This window comes from Malaclemys terrapin, chromosome 7, assembly GCF_027887155.1.
Source record: "Malaclemys terrapin pileata isolate rMalTer1 chromosome 7, rMalTer1.hap1, whole genome shotgun sequence".
Taxonomy (NCBI): domain Eukaryota; kingdom Metazoa; phylum Chordata; order Testudines; family Emydidae; genus Malaclemys; species Malaclemys terrapin.
The window spans coordinates 32,276,947-32,301,222 of NC_071511.1; the positions used below are offsets into that span (position 1 = coordinate 32,276,947).

The window sequence follows — 24,276 nt, forward strand, 5'->3', positions numbered from 1 at the left end:
CTCCCTGCAGGTGCCCGTGTCTGTCTCTCCCTTGAGGCACCCATCTCTCCCTGCAGTCACCCCAAGAGAGGCTTGTGCCCATATCCCCCATCATCTGGTGTTCTCTGCCGCCCCCCAGCCATGGCCTTTGGAGACCTCCTGGAGAAGGTGGGCAGTGCAGGTCCCTTCCAGCTCCTCTGTGTTCTGCTGCTCACCGCGCCTGCCCTTCTCATTGCCAGCCACAACCTGGTGCAGAACTTCAGTGCCGCCTCCCCTGAGCGCCAGTGCCGCCCTCCGCCACCAGGCACCAATGCCAGCTGGGTGGGCAACACCACTGCAGCTCGTGGGGGGCTCTCCCTGGTCCCGAGCCCAGAACAGTGCTGTCGCTTGGTGGGCACCCATGGGCAGCATCCAAGATCCAACAGTTCGCTGGGCAGGGCAGGCGAGACAGAACCCTGCCGGGACGGATGGTACTACGACCGCAGCACCTTCTCCTCCACCATCGTCACTGAGGTATGGCTGATAGCCCCCCTTCTTCCCTGCTGCCCCAAGGCAGAGCCATGGGATGGGGGCAGGGAGGGGGGACCCACGTAGGGGGATGGGATAGAGTGGGGATTGTGGGGAGAGAGGGGAGAGGAGGTGGGAGATGAAGAGGGGTGGGAACTGGGAGGACGGTAGGGGAGAGAGAGGATGGGGAGAGTTGGATAGGGGGCCAGAGAAGGGTGTGGGAGAAGGTTGGGTGCTGGGGGATACATGGCTATGGAGTTCCAGTCCCTCAGATCAAGCCACTGATTGGGAGGGGGCCCCCTGGGGGCGCCATACCCCGTCTCTGTGGGCACTGACTGTCCGTCTGTCTGCCAGTGGGATCTGGTGTGTGATCTGGGCCCCCTCCCGGCGCTGGCGCAGACGCTGTTCATGGCAGGGGTGCTGCTTGGAGCCCTCCTTTTTGGAGTCTTCTCGGACAGGTGGGTGACGGGGGGTGTCCCCCTGAAACTAATGTCCCCCACCCTGGCTCAGATCCCCTCTTCCTGCTGCCCTGGCTCAGACCAATGGGCCCATCCAGCCTGGTATCCCCTCTACCCACTCCCCCCCCCGGATCAGACCAATGGACCCATCCAGCCCAGTGTCCCCCCCGCCCCTGCCACCCTGGCTCAGACGCATGGTCCAATGCTCGGTCATTCCATGACGCATGGAAACACTCCCTGGGTTGAGATGCACCCTACGCTTGCGAGTGGTTTACTCCTCACTTGTCGCTGGCTGGTTAGTGATGCTCAGCTCTCCACCACTGCCTGTTAACCATGGGTTGTGGGTGACAACCTCGGCTGTCAGCGAAGACACGTCCGTCACTGATCGGCGCTCGGCACTCAGCCAACAGGCGTTAGCAAGGGCTGGTTATTAACAAGGGGGTCCCACGCTTTGCTGCTTCTGTTGGCCCAGCACTTGTACACACTGTGCATCCCTCCATCCCCCTGCACAGCTCCCTCTACTGCATCCAGCCCCCTCTAGTTCAGGGACTCGCTGCAAGCCCCCTACTGCCTCCCTCATGCCAGGGTCACCCGTTGTCCCCCAGTGCCAGGGGCTGTGGGCATACCCTCTTCCCCCCCACGTTCCCTTATTTACCCTCCCCCCACTGTTATTTGTCTGGGAAATGTCATTTCCCCCCCCTTACACTCTGTTGGGAGGATGGGCAGAGCCGAGATGGAGTGTTGTCATGCTGCTAGTGCATTCATTGGTGGCCTCAGCCAGTTTTTTGATCTCGGGTGCTTGAGGCTGTGGCTCTGCTAAAATGCTGCTGGGGCTCCGGATACCATCCATTTCCCTCTTCCAGTTGTGCCCAAATTCCCCATAGGGTTTTAGCCAGGGATGGGCAATTTGGCCCAAGGGCCACATCTGGGAATAGAAATTGTATGGCGGGCCATGAATGCTCACGAAATTGGGGGTTGGGGTGTGGGAGAGGGTGAGGGCTCTGGTTGGGGGTGCAGGTTCTGGGGTGGGGCCAGAAATGAGGGGTTGGGGGTGCAGGAGGGTACTCCGGGCTAGGACCGAGAGCAGGAGAGTGATCAAGGCTGGGGCAGGGGATTGGGGCCCGGGAGAGGGGCAGGGAGGCAGGCAGGGCCGGCTCTGGCTTTTTTGCCCCAGGCAAAAAAAGCCCCCCGCCCCCGGAGCGCGGCAGGGGAGGGCGCCGAGCCCGCTGTGGTGCCGCTGGCGGACAGAGCCCCGGGAGGAGGGCAGAGAGCCCGGCCGGGGCTCCACTCTCCCCGGCGGCCAGAGCGCCAGGAGGAGGGCGGAGAGCCCGGCCGGGGCTCCGCTCTCCCCGGCGTCCAGAGCACAGGGAGTAGGGCGGAGAGCCCGGCCGGGGCTCCGCTCTCCCCGGTGGCCAGAGCGCCCAGGGGAGGGCGGCGGCGAGCCGGCCGGGGCTCCGCTCTCCCCGGCGGCCAGAGCGCCGGGGGAGGGCGGCGAGCCCACCGCGGCTCCGCTCTCCACGGCGGCCGGAGCTGGAGCACCGCACCGCGCCGCCCCCCTCCAGGTGCCGCCCCCTGGGGGCCGGCTCCAGGCAGTGCTTACCTCAAGCAACTTCCGGAAGCAGCGGCATGTCCCCGCTCCGTCTCCTACGTGGAGGCGCGGGCAGGCTTCTCTGAGTGTTGCCCTGTCTGCAGGCACTGCCCCTGCAGTTCCCATTGGCCGCGGTTCCCGGCCAACGGGAGCTGCAGGAGCTGTGCTTGGGACGTGGGCAGCGTGCGGAGCCCCTGGCTGCCCCTATGCGTAGGAGCCGTAGGGGGGACATGCCGCTACTTCTGGGAGCCAGGTGGAGCTATGGCACGCGTGGAGCAGGGCAAGCCCTGGACCCTGCTTCCTGGCAGGAGCTTGAGGGCCAGATTAAAACGTCTGAAGGGCCGGATGCAGCCCTGGAGCCGTAGTTTGCCCACCCCTGGTTTTAGCAATTGGTGCCTGGAACGTTTCCTGAAATTCTGGGCTGGATCAGTCACAGCACTCAAAGGTTATCATGTTGCAGACAGAATGAGAAATGCCAGGGAATTGGGTGTACGGCCAAGCTCCGTCAGTTACAAGTTACCGGCTATCAATGAACAATGATCAAGTGCTGGTCACTTGTTTTGATGATCAGTTATTTACCGGTAATGATCAGTGAGCTGGGGCGGTTACTGTTGATCAGTGATTATCATCCGTCAGTTACTGACTCCAAACAATCAGAGATGCCTGACAGAGTGCTGCAGTTTCCTGTGGCAGTGAGTACCGCAGGTGAACGGTCTGACATGTGAGAGCTGTGAGGCTTCCTCTGGGGTCTTACCCTGGATGCTCCCCCCTGTGATGCAGGTTTGGGCGACGGGTCATCCTGCTGTGTTCTCTGCTGTTGATGGCTGTCATGGGAACTGGGGCTGCCTTGTCCTCAGACTTCCTCACCTACTGCGCCTTCCGCCTGCTGAGTGGGGTTGGTCTGTCTGGCTTCCTCCTCAACTACATCTGCCTCAGTGAGTATCCCCAGGGCAGGGGGAATGGGACAGGGCCTTTCCCCTCTAGGGTGCACCAGCTACAATCCAGCCTCAGGGCAGGGAGACCAACTGGCTTGTGGGGGATAAGATATGGAGCTTTCTGCTCCACTGGACACTGTCTCCAATCTGGCCCTAGAGTGGGAGCTGGCTGGCTTTGGGGGATGGATATGAGGCCTTTCCTCACCAATGGACCCTGGCTCCAATCCAGCTCCAAAGCGGAGGGACTGGCTGGCCTAAGAGGGTGAGGAATGGGGTATGGGGCCCTTCACCATAGGGGGCGCCAACTCCAATCCAGGTTAATGATGCCCAGGGACCTTGCCCATCCAGTGTCCCATTGCATAGCATGCAATGACTTTGCTGTATCTCAGCCCAGTTCCTAGCAGGAATATCTCGGCTGGCATTAATTGTGGGAGGCTCAAGTGGGGAGGCTGAAAGGACCACAAAAACGAGCCTCCCCATCCCCAAGGCTGGCCTGGGCTGAGGCCCATGAGTGATGGGTGTGGGGAGGGGCTTGGGCTGAGAAAGGAGCTCAGGAGTCACCCCCCAGCTCAGATGTTTCATCTCTCTGCCCCTGCCCAGGTCTGGAATGGGTCCCCACCAAGTCCCGTGCCCTGGTGGTGACATGGCTGAGTTACTGCAGCACGGCAGGCCAGGTGGTGCTGGCTGGCCTGGCCTACAGCATCCGGGACTGGCGCTGGCTGCAGCTGGCCATTTCCACCCCCTTCTTCATCTTCTTCCTCTGCGCCTGGTGAGTCCCCCATCCCCAGAAGGGGCTTGGAGAGAAGTGGGGTCCAGTAGTGAGAGCAGGGGGCTGGGAGCCAGGACTCCTGGGTCCTACTCTCTGCTTTGGGAGGGGAGTGAGGTCCAGTGGTGAGAGCAGGAGAGAAGACTGTGTTCTATTCCCAGCCTGGCCACTGCTTAACTCTGTGTCCTTGGTGGGGGCAAATTACATCCCCCCCATGTCGCAGTTTCCCCCTCCATAAAACAGGGAGCTGAAGAAATGACAGAAAAGTGCTTTGAGATCCCCCAGGGATCAGCCCCATCTGAGTGGCGTCCCGGCTCCTCCTCTCCCCAGGTGGATCCCAGAGTCCGCACGCTGGCTCATCATTAACCACAGGCATGCGATGGCGCTGAGCAACCTGCAACGGGTGGCCCGGATCAACCGGAAGCAGCTGGGTGGGGACAGCATCTCCCTGGAGGTGAGACAATGCCCTTTGACTCCCAGGGTCACAGCATGTCCCAGTCCTGATACCCAGCTGGGGCTGGCCCTGGCGAGGGGGATGGGAGGTCCTTGGGGATGCCCCAGTGGGGTCGGCACCTGGCCCATCTCCTTACCTGCATGGCACCAGGAGCTGGGAAAGCCGAAAGGGGGCAGGGTCTTGTCCAGAGAGGAGCCTGCCCCCCACAAACACAGTGGGGCAGCGAAGGGAGTGGAAGTTCCTTTGTGGGGCATGGAGCTGGGGGGGCAAAGGCATGAGGGCAAGAGGCGCACATCACGCAGGGCGAGGGCCCTGATCCAAACTAGGGATGAAAGGACTTAATCTCTCCAACCATCTAGTTCTGCGCACACACATGTCTGTCCCTCCCTTCCCACACACACCTGTCCTCTGTCCCTCCCTTCCCACACACACGTCTGTCCCTCCCTCCCTACACACATCCGTCCATCCCTCCCTCCCCACACACACCCGTCCATCCCTCCCTCCCCACATACACCCGTCCTCCGTCCCTCCCCAACCATATCCGTCCATCCTTCCTTCCCCACACACACCTGTCCTCCGTCCCTCCCCACACACACCCATCCATCCCTCCTTATCCACACACACCCGTCCTCCATCCCTCCCCCACCATATCCGTCCACCCCTCCCTCCTCATACACACCTGTCCACCCCTCCCTCCCCACACACACCCGTCCACCCCTCCCTCCCCACACACACCCATCCATCCCTCCTTATCCACACACACCCGTCCTCCATCCCTCCCCCACCATATCCGTCCATCCCTCCCTCCCCACACACACCTGTCCACCCCTCCCTCCCCACACACACCCGTCCACCCCTCCCTCCCCACACACACCCATCCATCCCTCCTTATCCACACACACCCGTCCTCCATCCCTCCCCCACCATATCCGTCCATCCCTCCCTCCCCACACACACCTGTCCACCCCTCCCTCCCCACACACACCCGTCCACCCCTCCCTCCCCACACACACCCATCCATCCCTCCTTATCCACACACACCCGTCCTCCGTCCCTCCCCAACCATATCCGTCCATCCCTCCCTCCCCACACACACCTGTCCACCCCTCCCTCCTCATACACACCCGTCTACCCCTCCCTCCCCACACACACCCGTCCTCCATCCCTCCCCCACCATATCCGTCCACCCCTCCCTCCTCATACACACCCGTCCACCCCTCCCTCCCCACACACACCTGTCCACCCCTCCCTCCCCACACACACCCGTCCACCCCTCCCTCCCCACACACACCCATCCATCCCTCCTTATCCACACACACCCGTCCTCCGTCCCTCCCCAACCATATCCGTCCATCCCTCCCTCCCCACACACACCTGTCCACCCCTCCCTCCTCATACACACCCGTCTACCCCTCCCTCCCCACACACACCCGTCCTCCATCCCTCCCCCACCATATCCGTCCACCCCTCCCTCCTCATACACACCCGTCCACCCCTCCCTCCCCACACACATCCGTCCATCCCTCCTTATCCACACACACCGTCATCTTTCCCTCCACACACACCCATCCATCTCTCCCTCCCTTCCTCCCTCCCCAGACACATCCGTCCATTCCTCTGTCCCTCCCTCCCCATGCACACCCATCCGTCCCTTCCTCCCCCACACACCCATCCATGCTTCCATCCCTCTCTCCCACACCCCCGTCCATCCCTCTGTTCCTCCCTCTCCATGCACACCCATCCATCCCTCCCACCCCACACACACCCATCCATTCTTTCATTCCCACATATACCCATCCATCTTTGCCTCCTACACACACCCGCCCATCCCTCCCTACATACCGTCCATCTCTCCCTCCCACACACACCCATCCATCCTTCCCTCCCTGCGCACACCCATCCATCTCTCCCTCACACACACACGTCCATACCTCCCTTCACCCACACACACTTGGCCATCCCTCTGTCCCTCCCTCCCCATACACACCCATTCAGCCCTCCCTCCCCACACACCCCCATCCATTCTTTCATTCCCACACACACCCTTCGATCTCTCCCTACACACCGTCCATCTCTCCCTCCCACACACACCCGTCGATCCCTCCCTCCCTGGACACACCCATCCATCTCTCCCTCCCACACACACCCATCCATCCCTCCATCACACACACACGTCCATACCTCCCTTCCACCACACACACTCGTGCATCCCTCTGTCCCTCCCTCCCCACACACACCCATCCATCTCTCCCTCTCACACACACCCGTCGATCCCTCCCTCCCCGGACACACCCATCCATCTCTCCCTCCCACACACACCCACCCTCCATCACACACACATGTCCATACCTCCCTCCCCCCCCACACACTCATCTATCCCTCTCTCCCTCCCCACACACACATGTCCCTCCCTCCATAGGCGCCAACTCCGTGGGTGCTCCCGGGCTGGAGCACCCACAGTGAAAAATTGGTGGGTGCTCTGCACCCACCAGCAGCTCCCTGCCCCGCCTCAGCTCACCTCCGCCTCCTCCCCTGAGCGCGCCACGGCTCCGCTTCTCCCTCTAGCTCCCAGTGCTCGCCGCCACGAAACAGCTGTTTCACGGTGGCAAGTGCTGGGAGGGAGAGGGGAGGAGTGGGAACGCGGTGCTCTTGGGGAAAGAGCCAGGGCTGAGGCAGGGATTTGGGGAAGGAGTCCCATGGGGCAGGGAGGGGGCGGAGTTGGGGCGGGGATTTTGGGGAAGGGGTTGGAATGGGGGTGGGGCAGGGGTGGATTCGGGGCGGGGCCAGCGGCGGGCAGGGGTTGAGCACCCACCGGTGCTGGAAAAAGTTGGTGCCTATGCCTCCCTCCCTCCGGCCCGTCCGTCCTTCCATCACTCCCTCCCCACACACAGCCGTCCATCTCTCCCTCCCCACACACAGCCATCTGTTCCTCCCTTCCCCGACCACGTCCATACCTCCCTCCCCACACACAGCCGTCCGTCCCTCCCTCCCCACACACACCTGTCCATCCCTCCCTCCCCACACACAGCCATCCATCCCTCCCTCCCCACACACACCTGTCCATCCCGACCTCCCCACACACAGCCGTCCATCTCGCCCTCCCCACACACAGCCGTCCGTCCCTCCCTCCCCCGACCACGTCCATACCTCCCTCCCCACACACAGCCGTCTGTCCCTCCCTCCACCCCCACACGTCCATCCCTCCCTCCCCACACACAGCCATCCATCCCTCCCTCCCCACACACACCTGTCCATCCTGCCCTCCCCACACACAGCCATCCATCCTGCCCTCCCCACACACACCTGTCCATCCTGCCCTCCCCACACACACCTGTCCATTCCGCCCTCCCCACACACAGCCGTCCATCTCGCCCTCCCCACACACAGCCGTCCGTCCCTCCATCCCTCAATCTGTTGCTCTGAGGCTGGCCCTCTCCCAACATTCAGGGCTGGGATTTGCCCTCCCCCTGTTACCTTCTCCCAGTGGCCAGGCTCCCTGGGCAGACACCAAGGCCAGAGGCCACGGTCAGGGTCTCATGCTGAGCTCCTGCTCCCCAGCCTCAGCCCTGTGAGGCTCCCAGTTAGGGCAAGATGGGGGGTGGGGCTCTGGAGCTGGCTAGGTCCTGGGCTGGGCCAGTGGGGCCAAGGGAAGGGGCAAGTCCGTGTCCAGCCTCCTCCTCGCCTGGGGCCCTGAGCGGTCAGGGCATTGCTGAGCCACCTTCTCTCTCCTAGATGTTGGAGAAGGTGGGGGGCAGCCCCACTAGGAAAAGCACCTGCTCCTGCCTGGGCCTCTTCCGCACGCCGGCCATGAGACGCATCTCCTGCTGCCTCATGAGTGTCAGGTAAGGGCCCTCTGCCTGGCCAGCCTGCGGCTCAGAGCCTCCAGCACCAGGGAGTGAACCTCCCGCTTCCCGGAGGGGATGGACAGAGCCAAACATCCACCACGGGATAAGGGTACCTATCGGGGCATGGCTAGATGGTGCTGGGTGGAGGGGTAGAGTTGGAACTGGATAGAAGGTCAGCTGTGGTGATAGACAGAAAAGGAGAAGAGGATCCATGGGGAGAGGGAAGGATGGACAGATAGTCCAACATCTAGGATTTAGTAATGAGGATGGATGGACACAGATACATCTTCCTGGATCTAAGTAGGGGATGGAGGGTCTGAGGGACTCAGTTACCTCTGCGAGGATGGGTGGATGGATGGATGGATGAACATAGCTAAATCTCTGAGGAAGGGTGGAAGGATGGACAGAGGGACACATTTGTGAGGATGGACGGGGGAGGGATGGACACAGATGTATCTAGGGGGATGGACGGGGGAGGGATGGACACAGACGTATCTAGGAGGATGGATGGGGGAGGGGTGGACACAGATGTATCTAGGGGGATGGACGGGGGGAGGGATGGGCACAGATGTATCTAGGGGGATGGACGGGGGAGGGGTGGACACAGATGTATCTAGGGGGATGGACGGAGGAGGGATGGACACAGATGTATCTACGGGATGGACGGGGGAGGGATGGACACAGATGTATCTAGGGGGATGGACGGGGGGAGGGATGGGCACAGATGTATCTAGGGGGATGGACGGGGGAGGGATGGGCACAGATGTATCTAGGGGGATGGACGGGGGAGAGATGGACACAGATGTATCTAGGGGGATGGACGGTGGGAGGTGTGGACACAGATGTATCTAGGGGGATGGACGGAGGAGGGATGGACACAGATGTATCTACGGGATGGACGGGGGAGGGATGGACACAGATGTATCTAGGGGGATGGACGGGGGGAGGGATGGGCACAGATGTATCTAGGGGGATGGACGGGGGAGGGATGGGCACAGATGTATCTAGGGGGATGGACGGGGGAGAGATGGACACAGATGTATCTAGGGGGATGGACGGTGGGAGGTGTGGACACAGATGTATCTAGGGGGATGGACGGCGGGAGGGATGGACACAGATGTATCTAGGAGGATGGATGGGTTGTGTATACCCCTTCTGTCACAACCTCGCTGAGCTCTCCATGTCACCTGTGAGTCCTGCCCTCTGACCCATCTCCGCTTTGCTCTGCAGCTTCTCCACCAACCTGGCCTACTTTGGGCTCTCCATGGACCTGTCAGCCTTTGGCCTGGACATCTTCCTGGTGCAGACATTCTTCGGGGCCATTGACATCCTGGCCAAGATGGCCTGTGCCCTGGCCCTGAGCTACTTTGGACGCCGAGCCATCCAGGCCAGTTCCCTCATCCTGGCCGGCATCTTTCTCCTGGGGAACATCCCTGTGCCCAGAGGTAAGGAGCCCCCGAACCCCAGGTTCTCAGCCCACTCAACCTCCAGCAGTGATGGGAGCCAGGTTGGTCCCACTGAGCTGGGAAGTGGGGGAAGCCCTTGTGACATGGCTCTCCCAAGAGTCTCCTGTCCCGTGATCTTCAGGAGAGATGGCTCGGGGGTTAGAGTGGGAGGGTGGGGCTGTGAGTCAGGATTCCTGGGTTCTATCCCCAGTCCTGGAAGGGGAGTGGGGTCTGATGATTGGAATGGGGTGGGCAGCTGGGAGTCAGCTGTCGTGATTATTTGCATGGCTCATGTGGCAGCTGTGCTGTGGGACTGCAGTGACTGAAACGTGCACTAGGCTTTGTGATCTCCGGGAAGGCCAGTTCCACATCCCCATCTCTCCCCTCCAGAGATGCTGATGGTGCGACTGGCTCTGGTAGTGCTGGGAAAAGGATGCCTGGCTGCCTCCTCTGTCTGCTCCTACCTGTATGGGGGAGAGCTCTTCCCAACTGCTGTCAGGTAAAATCAGGACTGGGATTCCCCATCTCTGTGATCGTATAAACAGCCCCTGCGCCTCTCCTCAGGGGCGGCTGCATCTCTGTGTGGGGCGTGCTGTTATTGTTACGAGTCTCTCACAGCGCACTGTGTCTGGCAGGCAGACAGGCACTGGCTTCACCACCGTGATGGCTCGTCTGGGCGGCATGGTGGCCCCGGTGGTGCTGGTGGCCGGGCAGCAATTTCCCTTCTTGCCGCTGGTGATATTCGGGGTGGCTCCCATCGTGTCCGGCATCGCCGCCTGCTTCCTGCCAGAGATGCACAACGTCCCCCTGCTGGACACCATAGAAGAGGTGGAGGACAGGTGTGAGTCACGGGCTGCTGGGGTACATCTCCCGCTGCCCTTTCCCCCTGCAAACCTCTTTTCCTTCCCCGTCAATCCCTTCCCACCTGCCCTTTCCATCCTTTTCACTCCCTCCCTCTTTTGTTCCAGAGCCAGGAGGAAAGGCGAGGAGGCGATCGCCGGGGAGACCATGGCTCACATTGTCCACTCAACCAGGATCTGAGCAGCCTTCCCTGCCCCCAAAGCCCCCAGTCATGGCCCCCCCCAATGCACAGGTGGAGGCTGCACCAAAAGGCCCACGTGAAGGGAGGAGCCACCTTCTGCTCCCTTTGCAGCTTAGGAATCAGCCCCCTTAAAGAGACAGGGCAAATGGGGTGGGAGGCAGGGGAGTCTGAGTTGTGCCACTGAGCTGCTCCCTAGCGGGGGACCCTACGCCACACATGCAGGCAGCCTGTGGGGCATGGACAGAGCAGGGAGACACCTCCCTGAACAACTTTGCCAGGTGTGACTGTACTGGCTTCCCTTGCTGGTGTATATTAGCCTGACGCCCGCCCCTCCCTCCGGCCTGGCAGGGCTGTCAACTGGCTCCCCCCAGTGGTATGTATTGGCCTAACACTCGCTCCTTCCTTCGGCCTGGTGGGGCTGTGAACTGGCTTTCTCTGGTGGTGAATATTGGCCTGACACCCGCCCCTCCCTCCAGCCAGGTGGGGCTTTAAACTGTCTCCCGCGGGTGGTGTGTATTGGCCTGACACCTACCCCTCCTCTGGCCTGGCAGGACTGTGAACTGGCTCCCTCTGGTTGTGTGTATTGGCCTGACACCCACCCCTCTAAAGTGACCCTCCCTACTGGGGGAGGGGAGCTCAGCGTCTGTGGCCCGTCCAGCCAGCAATGATGGTTCATGCCATGCAGGTTTCTGTCCTACTGCGAGCTGTGACCCAGCCAACAGATTTCATAGCTGCTGATGAGCCACTACCAAGCTGGGCTTGGATTGGATCCTGCGGCCGAACTGATGCTCTGACCCCTTTTGGGGCAAATTGAGCAGAGTGGGGCGAAGGGCCTTGGGGCTCTGAAGGTGTTGAGGGCTCCCCATTAGGTGCAAGGGACTGGGGGGCAGCTAGGCAACTCAGCGAGACTGTACAGGAGGTGTGGCGGCTGGATCCAAACTGTAACATTCACCAATGGGGCTGGAGTTTGGAGTGACCCCTCTATGTGGGGTACCAGCCCCCAGGCAGCAGGGACAGGATGTGTGTGTGTGTGGGGGTGCCTAGGTGAGATTTCCTGCACTCGTTCCTGTGGCCTTCTGTACATTTTGTAAATGTACTAAGAAATGTACTCAGCCACACTAAGAAATTCGCCTTGCTCCATGTCCCTGATCCCTGCACACCAACCACCCCATGGAGTCAGGGCTGGAGCTCCTCTGGAAACAGGGGTGGGGGCATGTTTCTCCCACCAGAAAGTGTTGATATTTTCGGCAAAAATCTAAGTATTTTGATTCTGAAATGCCACTGCAGTGCCTCATGGGAGATGTAGTTTGGCAGCCTCCTGCTCCTGTCTTCTCTGTGAGATGGGTGCCCTGGCCGGACTACATCTCCCATGATGCACCATGGTCTCCCCCCTTTTAGATGGGAAGGGAATGCATCTTGGGAATCCCTGACTGGTGCATCATGGGTGATGTAGTTTGGGTGCCTCATGCACTCAATGCACCTGGGCTCCCAGGATAGACTGCATTTTCCCATGATGCACCACAATCTCCCCACATGGGGGTGATGGGGGTCAGAAGCAGGCAGGCTCCTGCAGGGGTGCTGGGAACCATATACATAGCAGTTTCCACACCCTAAAGAAGTGGGTCAAGTGCTGGCTACTAGCAGAAGGGAGAGGGGTGTCTGGTGATATAAGCACACCCGTGTTACCCCTGTGCTGTGGTAGGAAATGAGATCCCCTAGGGGGACGACTGGAGGGGACAATCTATCCCTGGATACCAGGTGAGTCTCCTGTTCTGATCATCCCAGACAGTAATCACCAATCTATGTGGGGTGGCAGGGCTGCCGAGAGCTGGTGGACAGGTGTAGGGCTAGGGAGGGGTAGATTGGGGGCACCCCAGGGATGGGTGGTTGGAGGGGCAGAGATGGGTGCCCCAATGGCTGGGGTGGGGCAGAGAAGAGGGATGTGCAGTGATAGATCAACAGACCCACAGTTTAGGTTGCAGGGAGAGGTGAGAAGTGCATGTGGGTTTTATCCAGGGTGATTTTAGATGATCTCCCAAGTTTGCTATGGGGCTGGCCCTGGACTGGAAGATCTCCTTGGGCTGGTGCCTGCAGGGGCATTCCTGGCCCCGATCCCTCCTGGGGGTGTAGGAGGTGCCCCCTGCCCACAGAGATACCACACTGCCCACCCCCAGGGTTGCCAGCTGGAGAGATGACACGGCCAGCTGAGTGCTGTGGATGCAAAGCAGAGCAGAGCCCTGACAGAAGCGAAGTGGCGATGGCCTACCACACAGGAACAGAGCCCCAGCTGTTCAGCAGCATGTGGGCTGGCCGATAGGGCAACGCCTTGAACAAAAGGGGCCACTGATGTGGGGTGCCCAGAGTGACACCCTGGCACTCCAATATTCACCACTGTCATGTAATTAGGATATGTCTTGTACAAAGTATGCCGTGTGAGGTATCGTTCTAAAAGTCTTGATCCGCCAGACAGTAATATCTCGTTGGATTGTATGTTCTATCGTCATATGTGAGTTCTGAAGCTTGGCTATGTATGTGTTACTGAAACATATCCTGAGGTTGAGAACACCTACAAGCAGCCTTTCAGGTACAACAGTAAAAAGGCCAAACAATGTTAATGGCTTATTGAGAAAATACACACAAGCACAAGGCTTACCCCAGGAACTGCGTACAATAGAAACCTCTCAGAGATAGCACTACACAATGGGAACTGTTTGACCCAGGTCACAGCAAAGGAGCTTTCCAGCAAGTGGGGAGAAGATATAAAAGGGGGGAAATGACATTATGAGGGGACCTCACTCTCTCTACAACAACACACCTGGAAACTCCTGAGGAACAAAGACTGAACTGTGGGAAGTGATGGTCACAGGCTAGAAGGATTTTTAGACTGTGTATGAAAGCCTGGGAAAGCCAAAGCAACTTGTGCCTAAAGAATTTGCCAGCCTATTTATCACTCAGGGTAAGAATTTGCTAATTTATATCCTACCCATCTAGTGTGTTAAGCTCAGTTTGTGTTTTTGTTTATTTACTAAAGTAATCTGCTTTGTTCTGTTTGCTATCCCTTATTATCACTTAAAATTTACCTTTTGTAGTTAATAAACTTTTATTTCAAAACCCAGTTTGTGCAATTCATATCGGGGGGAGGGAAGCTGTGCATATCTCCCTCCACATTGAGGGAGGGGGCGAATTTATGAGCTTAGGCTGTACAGATCTCTCTATACAATGAAAGACAATCTGATTTTGGGTTTACACCCCAAAGGAGGTGTGCACTTGAGTGCTGGATAAAGTCCTGAGCTGAATCCTCCCACAGAGCTGATTTCAGTCTGTGTCTGCAGCTGGGTGTGGCCTCACCTGTGTGTGTGCTGGAGAAGACTTAAGGGCCTGGCACAGCAAGGACAGGTTGAGGAAGCCCAGGCTGGTGGAACGGGCGGGCTCAGTGGAACTCCAGCTCATCAGGTGGCATCCTGGAGGGGGGGTCCAACCCGTCACAGGGAGAATAATCTGTTTGGATAGTCAGGTCTTCTAGACCGGGACTATCTTTCACTGTGTGTCCATGCAACATGATGGGGGCCCTGATCTCGGTTGTGGTCTGTGATGGACCTGGCACAATGGGGCCCTGATCTGGGTTGGGGTGTGTGGAGGACCCGGCACAATGGGGCCCTGATCTCAGCTCGGGTCTGTGCCGCGCCTGGTACAGGACCTCGCTCATTCTCAATCCAGGTCTCTAGGCTCTACCCACCCACAAAATTCAGTGCCAGGCAGGGGGAAGGCTGCGATGGGGGTCTGCTCCCATTCTGGTTAAATCCTCTCCCACCAAACACAACGTTCCTGTCTGTTGCCCATTGGGTCTCTGTGGCTCATTAATGCTGCATGCTCTCAGAAGCGTCCGTGACATGGGGGAACTGGAGCGGGACTCAGTGGATTCCACAGCTTCCGATCATGTGAGCCATCACCTGGGAATGACTATCAGTCACAGGGGCAAATCAGAACCCAAGCCCTAGAAGGAAATGCCCCAGTATCCCATTCCCCACTGCCCCTACCAAGCCAGCACCCCGCCCTGGGACTGGATTGCTGCGAGCACCCCCTAGAGAGTAAAGGGTCTGTGTCCCATTTACCATTTCGTGACCCGGCTACTTGCCCATCCCCCCAGCACCTTAGTAGATGAGTAATGCTTCTGAGAAATATGTCCTCTGCTGGACCTTGTTCCCTTTCCCACTTCCTCCACATTCTCAGCCTCCCACCTGACTCTGCCCTTGATGCTGGTCAAAGATTTACCAGGGCCAAAGGCTGGGCTAGAGAACATAGACTGACTGCTATACGAGTCAGGGGCGCTGGAGAAGAAGAGCAACCAGGCAGTCAGGAAGAGGTTTCCTCACAGCCTCCATGCCCCCTCGTGTCCAATCGGAGAAGGAGCAACGTATGGGCTTCTTCCAAACCATCCTTGTCATCCTGGTCTTCCTCCCTCTCCTCATGGTGGCCTCCCATAATTTCCTGCAGAACTTCACAGCTGCTGTCCCCAGGCATTGGTGCTACATTCCGGCGGGAGACAATGACACCACAGAGGTGACTGGAGACCTGCTGAAGATCTACATTCCTATGGATGGCAACCAGGAGCCAGACAGGTGCCTGCGGTTCAGCACCCCACAGTGGCAGCTTCTGGCCCCCAATGGCACCAGCACCAATGCCACTGAGCCCTGCCTGGATGGGTGGACGTACGACAGGAGTGTCTTCAACTCCACCATCATCACGGAGGTACAGAGCGGAGCGTGAGGGATCATTCTAGGGGAGCGGGGACCTGGCTGGTTATCTATCCATCCACCTATCCATTCACCGACCCATCTATCTATGTCCCCATCGGTTTTGTGCTCTCACCCATAGTATCTGAGCCTGTCTCATGCATTAGACTGGCATAGCAAGGTGCCTACTGGAGTACATGGCATCTCTGGCTCTCCTTCCTCTTGGGGGCATACAGACTGTGCTCGATGTAGGGGGCTGTTGGATCAGTTTGGTGGCAAAGCGTTATCTAACAAGCAGTGGGGCTATCGGGCTGTGGCTTAGCTTCATGTCCTCTGGAAGTTCTCCCCTGGGCCTGAACCACAGTCAATGCCAGCCAGGAGGTGACCCAGGGCGGGGCTTCTGAGACAGCTGGAGGTGGAAGGAGCTAGCCTGGAGGCTGCCTGGTTGGCCAAGCTCCATGATGACTCAGTGAGACCCTGAGATGCCCTCTCAGAGGTTTCATCACCTAAGCAAGGCCCAGCTAGTTCAGTAGTTGGATTGGAGACCTTGACGGAGTGCCCAGCTTCTCTGGGGAGCCAGGCTGGGGGCTCACTAGGGGCTGCTATTCCTGTGGAGTCTGCACTGATTGTGCTGCTGCAGGGAGAAGGGGAGTGGCTCCCTAGGGGGTGCTCTCAGTGCTGACCCCAGCAGTAGGGGACGCCGTGCCACAGGGAGCCAGCTGGGTGGCTCAGCAGGGGGCACTCTCCCCTCTGAATTGGTGCTGGCCTCAGCGTGGCACCAAGAGGCTCTGTGCTTCAGGGAGCCGGGTGGGGGGACCTAGTAGGGGGCACTGCCTCCTCGCAGGCCGTGCTGACTCCAGTACCCCAGCACAGTGCTAGGGGGTGCTGTGCTGCAGGGAATGGGGGGGGGGGGCTCAGCAGGGGCTGGTGTGCCAAGGAGCAGCGCCCGGGCTCAGTTCTGCTCTACAGGGTGGGCACTGGCCAGTCACCACTAAAAGGGGGTCATGAGGAGGGAAAAAACTTGTTCACCTTAGCCTCTAAGGATAGAACAAGAAGCAATGGGCTTAAATTGCAGCAAGGGAGGTCTAGGTTGAACATTAGGAAAAAGTTCCTAACTGTCAGGGGGGTTAAACACTGGAATAAATTGCCTAGGGAGGTTGTGGAATCTCCATCTCTGGAGATATTTAAGAGTAGGTTAGATAAATGTCTATCAGGGATGGTCTAGACAGTATTTGGTCCTGCCATGCGGGCAGGGGACTGGACTCGATGACCTCTCGAGCTCCCTTCCAGTCCTAGAATCTATGAATCTAACCGCACAAGGAGCGGGAAGCTTAATATCCCTCCCCAAAAGATGGCACCTCTGCCTTGGCATCACCCCTCCTGGCGCTACCCAAGGGCCTGTGCCTCTGTGCCCCTCCTGCCAGCCCACAGGGGCCTGCTGTGGCAGAAATTCAGCCTGAGTCACCCCTCTGAGAGCCGGGATAATGGATGACAGTCCTGGTGTTTTCCTTGGCGCGGATCCTGTGCCAATCCCTTCTCCTGTTCTTAGCGCACCCGTGACATGTCATGCTGCCAGCTGCCCCATGCCAGCTGGGTTACACAGTAACCCGCTTGGAACAACACATGAGCCCCTGGTCCCGGCCCCACCCATCATTCCAGACCCCAGATTTGGCAGGGGAGGAGGGACGCTGTCCTGTCCCCCCAGCCCTTGTGCGGGGCTGTGGAATCTCAGCTCCAATCCTGGCTGCGTGGACAGCGCCACGCCAAGGCGGGGATAAGGGTTTTGTTGGCAGCAATGAGTGGTACACGGGAGTGTGGTGGAATCAGCAGGGCATAAAAGGGACAGAGGGCATTTAAAGGGCATGGGTGCTGGCAGGCTTGGGCAAAAGGTGTGAGGGTCACAGGGCTCAGGTGGGCATGGGAGCTACAGGTGGGCATGCAAGGAAGGTTTTGGGTGGCACAGATGGGCATGGACAGCATGGGCAGCTGGGATGGCACAGGTGGGGGTGGACAGCAGGGGTGGCACAGGTGGATGTGGACAGCAGGAACTGCAGGGGTGGCACTGGTGGGGATGGGCAGCTGGGCTGGCACTGGTGGGGATGGACAGAAGGAACAGCTGGGATGGCCCAGCAGGGCTCTGACCAAGTGGGTCCAGGTGGGTGCAGGTGAGCTCAGATGGCCCAGTGGCAAATGGGGAAGGGGCACAAAGGGGCACTCAGAAGCCATCAGTGGCTTTGGATGGCACAGGAGGGTGCTGTGGTTTGGAGACCAGAGTTGGGCTCAGATGAGGCTTAGGTGGAATGGGGGGAGCTCAGAGGACGGAGGTGGGCTCAGGTGGGCATGGATGGCACAGTTGGGGATTCCTGTCATAGACAGGCATGGGCAGCACAAGTGTGTGTGGGTGGCACAGCTGGGCACAGACTGATGTGGGAGGCTCAGCTGGACATATGCCTGGCACAGCAGGGCCCTGGCCTCTAGGTGCTGCCAGGGTACAGCTACTAGCCAGGGCTCAGGTAGCTCAGGTGGGCAGAGGAGACATAGGTGTGGTTCCTGACCCTTTGTGCCAGCTGTGTCCCTGAAGCCCATCTGACTATGCAGTCAGCCCTTTGCCCAGCAGTGCAGAGTGCCATGGGGCACCCCTGGATTCACACCCCTCTCCACACTCCTCCCCAGTGGCACCTGGTCTGTGGCCAGCGCGCTCTCAAGGATTTTGCCCAGTCCATCTACATGGCGGGGGTGCTGGTGGGAGCACTGGTCTACGGGGGCCTGGCGGATAGGTGAGTAAAACCGTATCCCCCCTCCCTTCCCCTCTAGATCACCCCATGGGCTCATCCAGCCTGGTATTCCGCTCCATCAGCCCCATGGACCCATCCAGCCTGTTATCTCCCTCCCACATCAGCCCCATGGACCCATCCAGCCTGTTATCTCCCTCCCACATCAGCCCCATGGACCCATCCAGCCTGTTATCTCCCTCCCACATCAGCCCCATGGGCCAATCCAGCTGGGACCCCCTCACACATCAGCCCCATGGCCCATCCAGCCTAGTATCCCCCCATCTGCCCCCCCAGATCAGCCCCATGGACCCATCCAGCCCGTATCCCCCCTTTCTCCCATGGTGGTGTCTCCCCTGCTGCAGACTAGGGCGCCGGGCAATGCTGCTCTGGTCCCTGCTGCAGGTGGGTGTGATGGGCACCGGTGCTGCCTTCGCCCCCAACCTGGCAGCCTACTGCGCCTTCCGCTTCTTCAACGGCATGGGTACCTCGGGCTCCATCCTCAACGGCAGCAGCCTGAGTGAGTGGGGGAGGGCCTGGGGACGGGGAGCTGGCATGAGGGGGCCGAGTGTGGAGGTTGGGGGTGGGGGATTGGGGATGTGTGAAGAGTGGGGGACATGTAAGGGGAGATGTTTGGGGGGGGGCTGGTGGTGTGGGTTGTGGGGGAGCTATGATGGGGGGCTTTGTGTGGGAGGGACTGTGTGGGATTTTGGGGGGCTGTGTGGCAGAGGGAAATGTGACGGAGGTTGTTTGGGGAGGGGAGGGAAGTGTGTAGGGTGTCCTGGGGGTGGGCTCTATGTGTGGGTGCATGGGGGACAGCTCTCCCCCCACTGCCCCACCCTGGGCCCACCCAGCACAGAGGGGTGCGGGGTTGAGCCCTGCTCCCCAAGGTTGGGCAGGCAGGGTGAGGTTGGAGGGTGCCGCGTCTCACCCTACCCATCACCCCCAGCCCTGGAGTGGATCCCATCCCGGTTCCGGGCCATGGTGTCCACCATCCTCGCCTGCAGCCTGACGCTGGGCCAGCTGCTCCTGGCTGGACTGGCATACGCCATCCGTGACTGGCGCCAGCTGCAGCTGGCATCCTCGGTGCCCTTCTTCCTCTTCTTCCTCTACAGCTGGTAGGTGCCCTTGGGGCTGAGGGGCATACATCCACAGGGAGCCATGGCTCCAGGCAGGGATGGCATTATGGGCTCAGGAGCCGTAGGACTCTGTGTCTGGGAGCCCAGAGGGGGCCCACACCCCATGGCACACCCACGGTAGCCTGTCATCTGGTCCAAATGGAGACCTTGCAGCCCTGTTCCCCTGAAAGACCAACTGCCAGGGAAGCACAAAATCCCAGATCTGTTGCCCAGAGCCCTGGGGACATGGGTGCCTGGTCTTCAGCCGGCACCATGCCCTCCTCTCTCTCTCTCTGAGCCCCGGTCCAACCCCCCCCCCAGGTGGATTCCAGAGTCCGTGCACTGGCTACTCATCAACCACAGGCCTGAGATGGCACTGAGGAACCTGCAACGGGTGGCCCGGATCAACGGCGAGAAGCTGGAGGGGGAGGGCATCTCCCTGGAGGTGAGGGGCACAGGGTACCCTGTGGGGTCTAGTAGTAAGAGATGGGGTGGGGCTGGGAGTCAGAACTCTTGGGTTTTATGCCTGACTCTGGGAGGGGAGTGGGGTCTAGTGGTTAGAGGTGGGGAGGGCTGGGTGTCAAGCCCCAGGGTTCTCTCTCCCTGGATCTGCCCATCTCCCCCTCTGGAGAAGAGGTGTGATTTCTCCATCCTGCTCTCAGCTCCAACCTTCTCTCCCTCTCCAGACACTGCGGCTGGAGATGCAGCAGGAGGAAGAGAGCTCAGGGCCCTCCCAGTGCTCTGCCCTGGAGCTGTTCCGGACAGCGCCCATGCGTGGAGTCACCGGCTGCCTCATGCTGGCCTGGTAAGGGGCTCCCCTTGCCCCCATCAGTACCCCCAGGCTAACAATACTAGTGCGATGAACTGACTGGGGAGTGTGGTTGCACCATTGTCTCCTGTTGAGTGGGATTCCCATGGGCTTAGATGGCAGGGGGCAAGGCTTTGGGGAGCTATGTGTCAGAGCCACTATACTGCTGGCCAAGGAGGGGGATTCCCCAGGGCTTAGATGGCACAAGGTGAGACTTAGGAGCAGAGGAGGGGGATTCCCCTCGGGCTCAGATGGCAGGGGGTGAGACTTAGGGGCAGCTGTGTGTCAGAGCTCCTGTACTGCTGGCTGGAGGATCTGAGTTCTAGACCCCATGCTGCTTAGCCCCCCAGAGGATTCCATGGCCAGGATGGGAGCAGAGTGTTTATCCCCACAGCACTGACTTAAGCTAAGAGGAGGCATGCGGGAAGCTCAACTTTGCTTTGGCCCCCAAGTGTTTGGGTTTGTAATTAGGCAGGGAGTTTCTCCAGTGGGGGAACCCCCTGGAAGTAAATGTGGGTGTCACCAAAACCCTGTGGGGATCCCCCCATGTGAACAGGAAAGTCTCCCCCCACCCCAGAGCATCTGGAGACAAAGACAGACAGAAATGGGGAGGGAGAACCAGACAGACCGGAGGACGGGGAGAGACAGACATGAAGGGGAGACAGACGGAAGAGGGAGGGAGAGACAAACAGACGAGAATGGGGCTGGGAGACAGCCAGACTCTCTCCCCATTTGAGCCCCCCTCACCCCAGTTCTCCCCGCCCCATACGGCAGGTTCTCCAACAGCTTCTCTTTCTACCACCTGGCCCTGGACCTACAGCGCTTCAGGGGCATCAGCATCTACCTGGTGCAGCTGATCTTTGGCGCTGTGGACATTCCCTTCCGCATGCTGGTGGCCGTGGTCGTCAACCGCCTGGGGCGCCGGCTCACGCAGTCTGCCTGCCTGGTCCTGGGAGGACTCTTCATCCTGGCCAGCATCCCCGTGCCGCATGGTGAGACCAGGGCATTCGGCCAAGTCGGCATAGCATTCCCCGCTGCCCTGGGCTTCACCAGCATGCAGCCCAGCCCAGATCAGACCCAGTAGCCCCCACTCCCTGCCATCTCAGATCAGACCAATGGGCCCATCCAGCCTGGTATCCCGTCCTCCCTGCTGTGCAGGAAACTGAGCCAGTGATGGTGCGATGGAAGCTGGGGTGGCTTTGGTGGTGTGAAGGAGGTTTGGCCAGTGGCCGAGATAGTAGCCCTACAGGTGGCCCAGGGGACTGGTAAGTGACCAGTACCCCAGCCCAGCTATGGCGCCACGCAGCCCCAGCGTGGTGGGTTTGGTCCTGGGCTGCCCATCACCCAATGCTGGGTCTCTGAGTTAGTGACAGGCACCCCCAGAGCAAAAGGGGATACAGCGCATTGGGGTGGGGGCTCTTCTCAGCCTGATGCATTTTGGGTCCTCTTCCCCTCTCTCCCCCTAGACATGGAGGTGTTGCTGATTACCCTGACTGTCCTGGGAAAAGGGCTCTTCTCCTCCTCCAACAGCTGTTCCTACCTGTACACCATTGAGCTCTACCCAACTGTCATCAGGTTAGTGGGGCGGCGCCCTCTGCTGGATAGCATCAATGGAGGCAGCATTGCTTGAAGCGCAGGGAGCAGGGCTGGGAGTCTAGTGACTTGGGATGTTCAGTCTAATACCCCTGCATGGTGAGGAATGATGCCCTGAGGCCCAGCCTAAGGGTCCCATTGCTCAGGTCCAAGATGTCCCTCCCTGGGGTTCCCCCCTCATTCAGCTAGCTGTTCCAGTCCCTCCTCAGCTGGGACATTGCTGAGCTCTGTGGGTGTTTCCGCTTGTCTGTGCCCTCTGGTCCTGCTGGGGCAGATCCTGCTGAGCCTCCCCATTTGGCTGGGACACTCCTGATTTCAGCTTCCCCCACCTGGGGTCTCAAGCGGCTGCTTCAGTGTCCCATTGGGGGAGCCCTGGAACTGTGCCTGGGGCGGATCTTGATGGAGGGAGGGGAGGTGGAGCTTAGAACTGATGGGTCTGGAGTGGGAATGAATAGATTTGACTGCCAGGGGGTTATGCAAATAAACAGTCATTTATTCATAAAATATGCAAATTAGACCATCTGCTCATTTGTATAAAGTATCCAGCCTTAATGGGATTGCTCAATTCTCTGTGGCTTCCCCTTGTCCCCAGGCAGACAGGGCTGGGGGTCACCAACATGATGGCCCGGCTGGGAGCGGTGGCAGCCCCCATGATGCAGATGACCCAGGCCTTTGTCTCCTTCCTGCCCCTGCTCCTGTTCGGGGCAGTGCCCATCACAGCTGGCATCCTGGTCAATTGCTTACCAGAGACCTTGGGGGTCCCACTAGCCAACACGATGAAGCAGGTGGAGGACAGGTGGGTATGATGGGCACTGTGTGAGGGCTGAGGGCAGGATTGTGTGTGTCTGAGCATGAGTGTATGTGCGCGAACATGAGAGTGTGTGTACATGGACACAGGTGTGTGAATGTATGATAGATAGATGGATGCAGTGTGTGTGGATGGATAGAGGGGTGGTGTGTATGAGGACGGCTGGATAGATAGCTGGAGTGTTTGGGATGACTAGGGGTGTGTGTGTGTGTGTGTGTGTGCATGGCGATGGATGGATAGCTTGCTATCTAGGAGGTCTATATGGGGATGGATAGAAGGACAGATCTTAAATACTTTACACAAGTCTTGGATGAAAGGACAAAGAGTCATTAATGATTAATTGTTATTTTTAATGATCCAGCTGTTTGGTGCTTTTGTTCTTCTCTTCTCCCTTTGTTTTCAGAGCAAGAAAGAAAAGGAGCAAGAAAGAGGAACTGAGGAAAGAAGCCAGGGGAACCAAGGAAACCAAATTCTAAATACAGGCTCTTGTGTCAGGCACTGGACTGGGACGCTGGAGACCTGACTTCAAATCCTGGCTCCCTGTGTGATTTGGGGCGTGTCACTTCATTGCTTGGTTCTCAATTTCCCCATCTGTAAAGTGGGGCTAATGATGCTTCCCTGCCCCATGGGGGTTATGGGAATAAATCTATTAATGTGTGGGAGGCTCAGATACTAGCATGATAGGCCCCACTCCCGAACTAGATAGATATAGAACCAGACAACCAGCTTTTTATCACAGAAGCAAAATCTTGAAAGGGTCCTTTTTATCTAGGATTCTACAGCTTGGATTTTTAGTTTTTTGGTGTTCGTTTGCCACAGGATGAAGAGGGGAGACATTTCTTCCCACTAGACTGACTGTAAACCCTTAGAGAGCTGGCATAATTAACTCTTTCTGGCACGTATCCAATACTACCGTGGAACTGACCTTCTTGCAGTGCTTTTCACAATTGATTTACACATGGCTCATCACATGGCAAATGCTGGAGCAGAATTGGTAGATTGGACTTTGAATCAATTTGCTTAGCACATATTAACGTGACAGTGTTTTATTCTGTATACTTAACCTTTCTCCATATCCACTAGCTGCATGGAAAATCCCCTTTGCTAGGAAGGGTTTTGACATGGAAAGCCTTTTGTTTGACCTCTGTTGAAATGCACCTATTTAATATTGCTGCCCCTCAGCTCATTGGTTTCCTATCAGAGGAGAAGTAAGTGAGACAGAATCAGTGGATATTTTCTTAGTGTAGCTTGTTTATCCCCTGCGCTATATGCACCAGTCCTGGAACAGAGGTGGACACAAACAGCACTGCAGACAATCCCTTCTTTCTGTAAACTCCACCCAAACACCCATGCCCAGTTCCCTGGGAGCTGCTCTGCCCCCCAGAACTGATGCGGTTTAAAAAGATTAAAGCAAAGAGCAAATTCT

General features: G+C 58.7%; 1 protein-coding gene across 1 annotated transcript; it reads left to right on the plus strand.

Moving 5' to 3' along the window:
* On the plus strand, nucleotides 1–24,276 carry LOC128840303 (uncharacterized). Its single transcript, XM_054034132.1, has 20 exons — nucleotides 1–492; nucleotides 841–944; nucleotides 3,313–3,467; nucleotides 4,068–4,236; nucleotides 4,564–4,687; nucleotides 8,420–8,529; nucleotides 9,763–9,977; nucleotides 10,368–10,476; nucleotides 10,613–10,816; nucleotides 10,946–11,012; nucleotides 15,322–15,768; nucleotides 18,426–18,529; nucleotides 18,889–19,043; nucleotides 19,473–19,641; nucleotides 19,963–20,086; nucleotides 20,328–20,446; nucleotides 21,224–21,441; nucleotides 21,916–22,024; nucleotides 22,635–22,838; nucleotides 23,254–24,276. The coding sequence occupies exons 1-20, from the start codon at nucleotides 121–123 to the stop codon at nucleotides 23,324–23,326; spliced, it is 3,351 nt and encodes a 1,116-aa protein (XP_053890107.1). The 5' UTR covers nucleotides 1–120; the 3' UTR covers nucleotides 23,327–24,276.